The 12,005-nt window shown below is 35.2% G+C and overlaps 1 protein-coding gene and 1 long non-coding RNA gene across 5 annotated transcripts in view; both read right to left on the bottom strand.

Annotated features, from left to right (window-relative positions):
- The window catches only part of LOC147839443 (uncharacterized), an 837,962-nt gene that overhangs the window by 277,316 nt on the left and 548,641 nt on the right, over positions 1 to 12,005 (bottom strand). The window lies entirely within an intron of this gene.
- efr3bb (EFR3 homolog Bb (S. cerevisiae)) overlaps positions 1 to 12,005 on the bottom strand; it is a 1,037,141-nt gene that overhangs the window by 990,200 nt on the left and 34,936 nt on the right. For all 4 annotated transcript variants that reach the window (XR_015517767.1, NM_001423782.1, XM_087297282.1 and 1 more), the window contains 3 exon segments: positions 9,302 to 9,436; positions 7,251 to 7,329; positions 6,428 to 6,563 (listed from right to left, as the gene is read on the bottom strand). Coding sequence is in view for 3 of the 4 variants with exons in the window: in NM_001423782.1 (NP_001410711.1) it covers positions 6,428 to 6,563; positions 7,251 to 7,329; positions 9,302 to 9,436 (350 nt within the window). In the remaining variant the exon portion in view is untranslated.

Genomic DNA, 12,005 nt, shown 5'->3' with positions numbered 1-12,005 from the left:
GTCACAGAACCAGAAGTGTAAAATTACAACATAACCAGATCACATCGAAACACTGCATTACCTTTCACCCTCACACTGCACTTACTGTTATGTAGATTACAACAGCTATTAAGACTATAGGTGCATTCTAAATCGCATACTTATGCACTACCCTACACCATTTTATTGTATAAATAATAGTGTGTTCACATTGTAATTTGATGGTTTGGTCATTTACTTCACTGATTTGGCAACAGTCAAGCGTCATCAGGGAAACGGGTTGAATTTCCACTTAGTAAAAAACATTAGTGCTCCATTTGGGACGACACTAAGTGCATAAGTACATAGTGTGCCATTAGGGACGCAGCTTATGTTTTACCTTCGAAAATGAGGTGTAAATTCATCCATTTGGTGTTTTAAATGCTTTCCAACATAATTAGGTGCTGCTTGTCAATCAGACAGCTCTTCTATGTTTGTTCTTACTATCAACTGCAGGGAAAAATGATTGCAAAAAGTGTCATGATAAACCGTTGTGAGTTTAATTTCAGGCGCGGTGGGAAAGGGAGTCAGATTTTTGAGTCAGAACTTTCCTTCACCTCCTCTTGCGGGTGGGCCCACGCAGTTTGTGCTATGCACTGGTCACTACTAAGTGAATGGAGTAGGAGCACAGTTATGTTTTGTTAAATAAGGGGCATATAAAATTTACCTCTTAAAACTGCCCTGATTTCGTAGTTCAAAGTCGTCCAATCTGGCAACACTGTGTGCAGTTTTCAAACATTTATATAACTTTGTTGCAATATTACGTTCTTAAATATGTATTTATAAAAAAATGTTATCGTTTAAGCATTTCAGTCAATATTCATTCATTCATTCAATAATTAATTTTCCTTCGACTTAATAATCTCTTTATTCAGATCACCACAGCGGAATGAACCGCCAACTTATCCAGTAATAAAACAAAATATTTTAAAACTATATAAAATAAATATTTATGCAATTCCAAGCTTTGACTGTAGAGATGCATATGGTAAATATACTTACAGTAATGTTTTTTTTTTTACATTAATAAATAAATTCTTTGCATTTAAACTATCATCTCTGTATCTCTATTACATAATGCTGGTGTTTTTAGTTTATTTTGTTCATATACATTTTTTTTTATAAAGATCTATTTAACCATGTCTATTTTAGTACTTCTTAACTATGCTAGATTAATTGTATAATGTTTGTATTGTTTTTTAGGGGGACAATTTTAACATCTGTCCAGGTACAACGAATAAAAAAATAACCTTCTGGCTAATTCTATTGCATTTGCAGCAATGCTTATCAATGTACACTGACCCTGCCAAATAAACAAATAAATAAATAAAAAATGATTACTTATCATTATCAGCTAGCATTTAATTTTTGCTAATTTATTATTAATGAAAATTATATATAGTATGTATTTTTTTATTAACAATCAAATATTATAATTTCTTCTGACACAGTTGAAGTCAAAATAATTAGCCCTCCTGTTCAATTTGAATTCTTTTATATTTTTCCCCAACTTCAATAGTTTTAATAACTCATTTCTAAAAACTGATTTATTTTATCTTTGTCATGATGACAGTAAACAATATTTATTAGATATTTTTAAAGTGACATTTAAAGGCTTAATTAGGCAAGACATTAAATTAAGACATTTAATTAGGCAAGTTAGAGTAATTACTGTGTGTTCACATTAAAAGCGGCGACAGCATCAAAGTAGGCAAGGAGCAGCGCGGGGAGGATCAGCACAGCACAGTTTCCCCAGTGTGGGTGTCGAGGAGAGCTGAAATCATGCCACTTTATGAAAATGAGCTATGATGTGGTTCAGCGGCAAGCAATCGGAATGTAGAAGTCCACAGCTTGAGAGGATTCTAAAGAACACAGTCCTGTGAACTTTGGTTCCGACAACAGTTGTTCCCAAGGGATTTAATATTGCAGTTGCTGGATTTCCAATTATTTCCAATTGTTTCTTACAGTGGCATATATATAAAGGTGAGTACTGGCGAGTTAATGTGCATTAATTTTATATACAGTTGAAGTCAGAATTATTAGCCCCCCTTTGAATTTTTTTTTTCTTTTTTAAATCTTTCCAAAATTATGTTTAACAGAGCAAGGAAATAATCACAGTATGTCTGATATTTTTTTTTCTTCTATTTGTTTTATTTTGGCTAAAATAAAAGCAGTTTTAATTTTTTTTTTAACTCTTTTAAGGTCAAAATTATTAGCCCCTTTAAGCTACATTTTTTTAAACAAACCACCGTCATACAATAACTTGCCTGATTACCCTAACCTGCCTAGTAAACCTAATTAACCTAGTCAAGCCTTTAAATGTCACTTTAAGCTGTATAGAAGTGTCTTGAAAAATATCTAGTCAAATATTATTTACTGTCATCATGGCAAAGATAAAATAAATCAGGTATTAGAAATGAGTTATTAAAACTTTAGAACATTTCAGACATACAGTTTGGACATGTATAAGTGGAGCAAAGCCACACATGCACCAATTTGATCTTCCATAGTTAAATTTGATTAAAAAGCAACATTTTCATGCTAGAAAGTACATTTTATGCTGGAATGTAACTGATTTGCCAATAAGCTGCAATGGACCCTTTAAATACGAGATCAATGTAGCGAATTTTGACAGTGGAGCAGGGAAGGCAGACAGCGTTGTCATCAGGGACAGCGTTCTCATCAGGGCAGCCAGAGCGAACTTTGATGCTCTCGCCGCCTTTGGTGTGAATGCAATTAGGCAAGTCATGGTTTGTTCTATAGACAATTGACAAAAAATATTGCTTAAGGGGGCTAATAATATTGATCTTTAAAAAAACTGCTTTTATTCAGAAAAAAAACAAATAAGACTTTCTCCAGAGAAAAAATATTATAGAAAATATTGTAAAAGTTACTTTCTTCATTAAACATCATTTGGAGAAAATTTTAAAAAATGTATAATAATATTAATATCACATGTGGGCTAATTATTTTGACTTCAGCAACTGTATAATTCAATACTTACATTCTTGTATCAATACTATCACCAAACAGGAATGCAGAATTAACAATGATATTTGATAGCGCCACACATATGAATGGTGAATTTTTTTAAATAAAATTGATATATCAGCATTGACCTTTGAATGAATCTGATTTCTTTTAAACAAGCCGTTTCAAACCTTCAAAATAACCTGATGGGTGACACGGAGGCTCAGTGGTTAGCGCTGTCGCCTCACAGCAAAAAAAAGTTGCTGGTTTGAGTCCCGGCTGGGCCAGTTGGCATTTCTGTATGGAGTTGCATGTTCTCCCAGTGTTTGTGTGGGTTTCCTCCAGGTGCTCGGTTTCCCCCCACAGTCTAAAGACATGTGGTATAGGTGAACTGAATAAACTAAAATGGCTATAGTGTATATGTGTGTGCATGTAAGAGTTTATGGATGTCTCCCAGCTGAAAGAGCATCCGCTGTGTAAAACATAGCAACCCCTGACCAATGGTACCCCCTAACAAATAAAGAGACTAAGCCAAAGGAAAATGAACGAAAATGACCTGATTCAGTATAAACTACATAAAAGTGCTAATTTAGACCTGCAGGTGGCGCCGGTACAGCTCTTGATTCAGCAGAGAGGAGGTGTGAATGACTTTTACACAGGACAGCGAGTGTGAGCACTGACCTGACGTCAGAGAGGAGAGTCGAGCTGTGAAATGTGTATTTTTGGCTGAAATTGAGATTGGGTCAGAAGCAATGTTACAGTTCTGTTCTCCCAAAAGAGCAGCTTAACGTCTGGTGGAGAGTGACCCAGATACTGAGCACAGGCGTGAAATGTATGATATGTGTTATAGCCTGTGCATACAGATTTAGAGGACACGTGTGTATTTTTATACTGTGTACCAATATTTGCTGCTTGTTTAAATATTTTTAAGCTTTCAAAATGCAAAGCTAAGAAGAGGGTTTTATTTCCTAAAATAGTTATTTTTTATTTTTATTCTTTAAATATATATAAACATATATATATATATATATATATATATATATATATATATATATATATATATATATAGAGGTTATTTTTCTATATTATTTATATTATTTTTTATATTTTCTTAGCACTTTACACTGTAAAAACATTAATTGATTTTTTCCCCAGTTTACGCTGTTTGATTTGTGGCTTGTTTAAGTGGAGTGAATAATATAACTGTAAAATGTCTGATTTTTTTTTCTGATTGGTCAATCATGACATTCAAAGATACAGTGCATACAGAAAGTATAAATTCTACACACAATATACTACACCCATAATGACAATGTGAAAACAGTTTTTTTGAAATTGTTGCAAATTTATTCAAAATAAAAAAAAACTAAACAATCACAGGAGTATTAACAGCCTTTGCTTAAAACTTTGTTGATGCACCTTTGACAGCAATTACAGCCTCAAGTCTGTTAAATATGACGCCACAAGCTTGGAACACCTGTCTTTGGGAATGTTTGCCCATTCCTCTGCAGTACCTCTCAAGCTATATCAGGTTGGATGGGAAGCGACTGTGTACAGCCATTTTCAGATCTCTCCCCAGATGTTCAATAGGATTAGGGTCTGGGCTCTGGCTGGGCCACTCAAGGACATTCCACTGCCACTCCATTGATGTTTTGGTGATGTGCTTTGAGTCATTGTCCTGCTGGAAGTCGAACCGTGGCCACAGTCTGAGGTCAAGAACACCCTGAAGCAGGTTTTCAATACATTGCTGAATTCATCTTTCCCTCTATCCTGACTAGTCTTCCAGTTCCTGCTGCTGAATACCATCCCCACAGCATGATGCTGCCACCATCATGCTTCACTGTAGGGATGGTATTAGCCTGATGATAAGCAGTGCCTGGTTTTCTCCAAACATAACAACTGGCATTCACTCTAAAGAGTTCAATTTTAGTCTCATCAGACCAGAGAATTTTGTTTCTTATGGTCTGAGAGTCCTTCAGATGCCTTTTGGCAAACTCCATGCAGGGAGTGGCTTCCGTCTGGCCACTCTACCATACATATTTGATTAGTGGATTGCTGCACAGATGGTTGTTCTTCTGTAAAATTCTCCTCTCTCACAAAAGAATGCTGGAGCTCAGACAGAGTGACCATCGGGTTATTGATCACCTCCCTGTCTAGGGCCCTTATCCCCAGATCACTCAGCTTAGATGGCCAGCCAGCTCTAGGAAGAGTTCTGGTGGTTAAACATCTTCCACTTACGGATGATGGAGGTCACTGTGCTCATTTGGAACTTTCAGAGCAGCACAAGTGTTTCTGTAACCTTCCCCAGCCTTGTGCCTCGTGACAATACTGTCTCGGGGAGGTCTAAAGACAATTCCTTTGCCTTCATGCTTGGTTTGTGCTTTGACATGCACTGTCAACCCTGGGACCTTATATAGACAGGTGTATGCCTTTTCAAATCATGTCCAATCAACTGAATTACCACAGGTGAACTCCATTTAAGCTGCTGAAACATCTCAAGAATGAGCTCAATTTAAATCATCACGGCAAAGGCTGTGAATAATGATGTACATGTGATTTTTCAGGTTTTTTTTATTGTTTTTCATTATGGGGTATTTTGTGTAGAATTTTGAGTAAATAAATTAACTTAATCTATTTTGGAATAAGGCTGTAAATTAAAAATATGTGGAAAACTTTCCGGATGCACTGTTTGCAGTGTATACATTATCCCTTACAATAATTGTAAAGTTTGAACTACGATTATTTAAAGAACTAATTAGGAAATAATTGGATCAGCAAGAGTCAGGGTTTCTGCAGGTTTCAGTTAAATTTAAGACTTTAAGAATGAAATTTAGGGGTTAAATTTTTTACTAATGGCCTGGTATTATGAGAAATCATGTAATTGTATTTAGGTTTTTTCTGATTAGGGAATTTAATTTGGGGAATTTGCTGTAAAAATGTCTGACAGCTGTTGTGAATTGTTTTTCTTTGCAATAAAATACTTGAATATAAAAATTAAGGTTTTACTGAGACGTATTGTTGGTGATTGGATTGACGTCTGCCCAATTAAGTAGCTTTACTTGGATAAAACAAAATTAAGACCTGTTTAAAATGATTTAAGACCTACAACACAGTATTTCAGTGAGGTCAGGACTTTTTAAGGCCTAAAATTTAGTTTTTGAAATTTAAGACATTTTACGACCCAGTGGACACCCTAAAGAGTAAACTATTTATGTCAAATTTACAAGGTAATTCAAATAAAAGTTTGGTTTAAAATGCATTTTGCTTTTCGACTTAGATTTGCCTAAATTAAGTTGATTTAACATCTCTCAGATGTGCAGAATTATTTTTATAGTAGGTAATATCAGTTTTTGAGTCTACAGTATATTGGCTACATTAATTAACTATTGTATTATTATATTAATTATGAAAGAGATTCAAATCAATCATCCAAACCCACCAACGGAGCCACTGGCAGCGATGGCAGCAACTTCCAGGAGCACCTCCACTATCCCAGCACGTACTGTGGCAGAGCTCTTACTGTTGGCATCCAAATGACCCAAGAGCTGCTGAATGACCAGATGAGAATGCTGGGACTAGGAGAGAGCAATATAGGAGAAATGTAAATGACAAATTTGCATACCATAATAGTTGACATCACTGTTTCTGATTAATGCTGTTTAATATGATAAACAGTTTAAATACTGGTTATGCAATGCCAGTTTCAGAGCATGCGGAAACTGTGATACTATTATCTGATATACTCTCTAAAACTGAGAGTGAATGTATTTGGTGAAATAAAAGCTAGTTGATTTAATAAAAAATGAAATAAAATTAAAGAGCATCACATTTTAGGATGGTTGTAAAATTTATGTATTTTTTATGTATTATTTGTTTTGATCTTTCTTTTGAATTACTACAGTACCCAAACCAATGAGCAAAAACAATATATTCAGTTACAAAAAAGGACAAAAGCCTTTTTTAAAAAGTAAAAAAAGGCATGGCAATTATTACATTGATTATGCAAAGCTGTTTGTGCTATTTTCTGAAAGATTTTGATTATCTAAGCACACCTATTTTATTAGTATTTTACTTATTAATAAAACCTTTTGGATACCTTAGAAAAACAAACAAACTCGAGTGCCTTGGACTAATTTCTGTTGTTGTTTTGGATACCTTATTGGGTAAATGCTAAGAAAAAATGTTTTTATAAAATTTTATTTTATGTTTATTAATATTTTTTTTCTTTAATTAGCCTTTTTTATTTATTGATTTTAACTCACCTGAATGGAGTACATGATGATCTTAAAACAGCGCACCGCAAATGTTTTGCCTTCCCACAGTGAGTGATTGTCAAGATGCCTGCAGTGACAGAACACAAGTCAAAAGTGAATGCAAAATACATTTCAGTGAGATTAGTTATGTTCATTAAAAAAAACTGACACTTTATATTGTTTTACTAGTATGGATGTCAGTGGCTACAGGTTTCCAACATTCTACAAAATATCTCTTTTGTGTTCAACAGAAAAAAGAAACCCATAATGGTGTGAAACCACCTCACTTTTGTGTGAATTATAATTAAAAATAAATAAATAAAATAAAAAAATCTTCATATTGTTTTACTAGTATGGATGTCAGTGGCTACTAGTATCCAACATTCTACAAAATATCTTTTTTGTGTTCAACAAAAAAAAAAGAAACCCATAATGGTTTGAAACCAGCTATTTTTTTTTTTTTTTTGTGAATTATACCTTAAAAAAATGAACACTTCATATTCTTTAACTAGTATGGATATCAGTGGCTACTGGTTTCCAACATTCTACAATATAACTTCTTTTGTGTTTAACAGAAAAGATGCAACCATCTTATTTTTGTGTGAATTATACCTTTAACAAACACTTCATATTACAACCCAAGAACTACTTCACCAGTAGTATTCTATTACTACAGGGTGGGCCATTTATATGGAAACACCTTAATAAAATGGGAATGGTTGGTGATATTAACGTCTTGTACGTGGCACATTAGTATATGTAAGGGGGCAAACTTTTCATGATGGGTGGTAACCATGGTGGCCATTTTGAAGTTGGCCATCTTGGATCCAACTTTTGTTTTTACAATAGGAAGAGGGTCATTTGACACATCAAACTACTTGGGAATTTTACAAGAAAAACAATGGTGTGCTTGATTTTAATGTAAATTTTTCTTTCTTGAGTTATTTACAAGTTTACACTGATAGCAACACCGCAGGAGAAATGCCAGCACAGGCTTCCTGTATCTACAGTTTCAGGTGCTGTACATCTTGCATCTTAACACCCTAGACAACAAAGATAGTGGGGCCATTCTTCATCAATGGAAACCTCAAGGGCTGGATATTTGAAATTGCTAAATGATGATGTGTTTCCCTCTTTATGCACTGAAGCTGGCACGTTTCCTGAGTTTTTCCAGCAAGATGGTGCACCAGCACACTATGGGTGTCAGGTCCGAGCACTCCTAGATGAACAGTTTCCTGAAAAGTGCATTGGTCATCGTGAGATAGTTGAATGGCCCCATAGGTCTCCCAATCTGACCCCCTTAGACTTTTATCTTTGGGGTCATCTGAAGGCAATTGTCTATGGTGTGAAGATACAAGATGTGCAGCACCTGAAACTATGGATACTGGAAGCCTGTGCTGGCATTTCTCCTGCGGTGTTGCTATCAGTGTGTGAAGAGTAGGAGAAAGGGTTGCATTGACAATCGAACACAATGGGCAGCACATTGAACACATTTTATAAGTGGTCAGAAACTTGTAAACAACTCATGAAAGAATAAAGTTACGTTAAAACCAAGCACACCATTGTTTTTCTTGTGACATTTCCAATAAGTTTGATGTGTCAAATGACCCTCTTACTATTGTAAAAACAAAAGTTGAATTCAAGAAACTTGAAAAGTTTACCCTCTCACATATACTAATGTGCCACAAACAGGACGTTAATATCACTAACCATTCCCATTTTACTAAGGTGTATCCATATAAATGGCCCACCCTGTAGTATGGCTGTCAGTGGCTACTGGTTTATAACATTCTACAAAATATCTCTTTTGTGTTCAACAGAAAAAATTCAACCCATAATGGTGTGAAACCACCTCACTTTTGTGTGAATTATACCTTTATAAAACTAACACTTCATATTCTTTTACTAGTATGAATGTCATTGGCTACTGTTTTCCAACATTCTTTAAAATATCTTCTTTTGTGTTTAACAAAAAAAGAAACCACCTCATTTTCGTGTGAATTGCACCTTTAAAAACAAACACTTCATGAGACAATTGTGATATGTGGCAGGTCTCTTACATCAACACAGGGGTGACAGCGTTTTTGATGTTGCCGTAAGCAGCTCTACCCAGCAGCTCCCGAAAGCAGCGCTCCGTCAGCTCAGCTGGGCTTTCCTTCTCCTTTTCACTGGCCTGCAGCGGCGAGGGAGAGCGACTGCAAAGGAAACAGAACGAGACACAAGCTTTCACACTCCAGCTCTTCTTGGCAGAGATTAGAAACACAGCTTTGGCTTCAGTAAAATGTAATTTCAAATGAAACAAATCAAACCACATTGAAAAGAAAAACATTCGATAAGAAGACAGGGCTAAAACCTGATGGCGAAACACAAGTGCTTATTAAAGATACTTCTAGCAAGCAGCAAGAAGAGAGTGGCTACCGTTATCATCCTCCAACAAAGTCTGAATGGTTGGATGTTGTTACCAATTTTCATTTATACACTACCGCTAGTTCGCTTGAGTGTGTTCGTGCAGTGCGGCATTTGATTTGAGTTGAGTATGAACCACTTTTTGAATAGATTTTGTCTGAAACAGTACGACTGTACAGACATCTTTATGATCCGTGATCAGAGGGATAACCAAATGACCATTAATTCTTGTATAGAAAAGAGAAAAGTTTGTGTTAAAAAGTTTGGAGAAACCTGAGGGAAAAGTTTGTTAAAGCCAAAAGAGGCCATGGCAAAAGTGGAGACCCAGGTGGTTTTAATATTACAGAAAATGTTTTTCCACCATTTATAGGTTTTACACTGATGTATAAATTACAATTTTAAATTTATAAAAAATTAATAGTTACAAAACTATAATAAAGTTACAGAATTATTTCTTTAATAACTGGGAAGGAATATTTGAACCTATCAGTTTACAATATACTGATGCCAGTTTTTCTGTGCTTTATTGGTGATAATGGTTAGGAATGTTGGAATATTATTGCCTTTTACGCATAAGAAGAGGACAGAAACTAGCCAGACAGTAATATGTGAATTGTGGAGTGGGCTAAATCAAAAAAAAAATCTGTATTTTTTAGTAAGTATGCTTTTTTTTTTTATTCTTGCCATAATAAAAAATATATTTGTAGAGCAACCCATGCTCTCTTGTCATTAATATAATTAAAAAACATAATACGTAGAACTGTCCGAGATATGAACAAAAGCAAGTAATGCATCAAAGTTTGATAAAAAAAAAATCTTGAATGGTTATAAAAATCTTTAAAATCATTAAAATAATTTATAAAAATAATAAAATAATTAGTTTTAAAAATCATGAATGATATTATGGATATGACGTAGTTCTGGAAACTTTCTACATCTCTGTTTATCTGTCTGATTTTACAGTCAGTATCTTTTAATGTTTTAGTTCTTTTTGACCCTGTCGTTTTAAAGAATATCACAATGGCGAACGTGGCAAGTATAAAAGCCTCGTCTGTTTTGTGAGGTGTGCATGCAGTCAGCGTAGGTGGGCGATGCGGCGTCAGGTGAAAGTATAAATCCAGCTTCACTGGCAGAGCTGTGATAAAACAAAAAGTTATTGGCAGCTTTTTTAAAAAGGAGAGGAGCTACTCTATGTCCAGCCCCTTGTTTGTTTTTCAGTTGAGATTATGTCAAACCGTGAATAAAAAATGCACATTTCAAATTCCTTAATGGGACCTTTAAAATAATACAATCTAACAATACTGAATACAACTACACTTCTTACAACCATACAACTCATACCATTAAAACATTAACATTAAAATCACCACGTCTTAGTTATCATACATATCTTGCATCACAAGTATGGTCCCACTCCATATTAGACCTTAACTAGTATGTACTTACATTGAAACTAATCAATTGTTACAATGTACTTATTTAGTACATACACATTTTTACATGATTAAATCCCTGCATATATTTACATCTGCAATTAATTTCTGTAGTTACATCTTTAATTACAACGTTGACCATCCCTTACAAATAACTCACCCTTAGTCCTACCCATACCACCAATCCAGTCCCAAACTCTCCCCGTATCCCACCTCCAGACCTCCAGAAGTGTACTTCAACACATTATGACCACAGTAAGCACGTTGTATATATATTTTTTTTTACGTAAGTACATCATAGTTAAGACCACTTAATATAAAGCGGAACATTTTTAATATCTAAGCAGTCTAAAAGCCTGACAAAAAAAATCCATATTTAATGAAAAACTTCCAGTGTGAGCTTCGCCATGTGTCGGAGGATCTCACAGGGTTGGTCTCATCATTAATTAATCTCGCTGTTGCTCTGCCCTCACACACCCGCTGTCAGTCAGTCTGCTGCTCCGCACACCATCCCTGGCTTATATAATCGCACCACACTGCTCGAAATCTGCAGAAACTCTTCTCACCTCAGCTAAATGTGCAGAAGGGTGCCGGACCCTTCAGTTCACCAGAAACACTAGTGCTTTATGTTTTAGTTGACTGCTGTAGCTGCAGGTTAACCAGTCTGACATGTGCACATCTGACAGAAAGAGTTCATTATCAGCTGCCCTTTACATCAAACGGCAATTAGTGCGCACACCAAACAGCAAAGAGGGGCAATTAAAGTCTCCCCCGATGAGTAATTATGGCAAATCAACAAGGAGCCCGTTTCGTTGATTATAATGGGAGCAATTTAGTTTGATGCGTCAGCATCCCGAATACGTCTGTTGTTGATCTAGTGTATTGCCGCTCTTTATGTAGAAACTTTTCTTATAACAGATCCTTA

The sequence above is a fragment of the Danio rerio genome, chromosome 20 (assembly GCF_052040795.2).
Source record: "Danio rerio strain M-AB ecotype USA chromosome 20, GRCz13ab, whole genome shotgun sequence".
Taxonomy (NCBI): domain Eukaryota; kingdom Metazoa; phylum Chordata; class Actinopteri; order Cypriniformes; family Danionidae; genus Danio; species Danio rerio.
The sequence above is the reverse complement of the archived record's forward strand: the minus strand, read 5'-3'. Positions and strand labels throughout refer to the sequence as shown.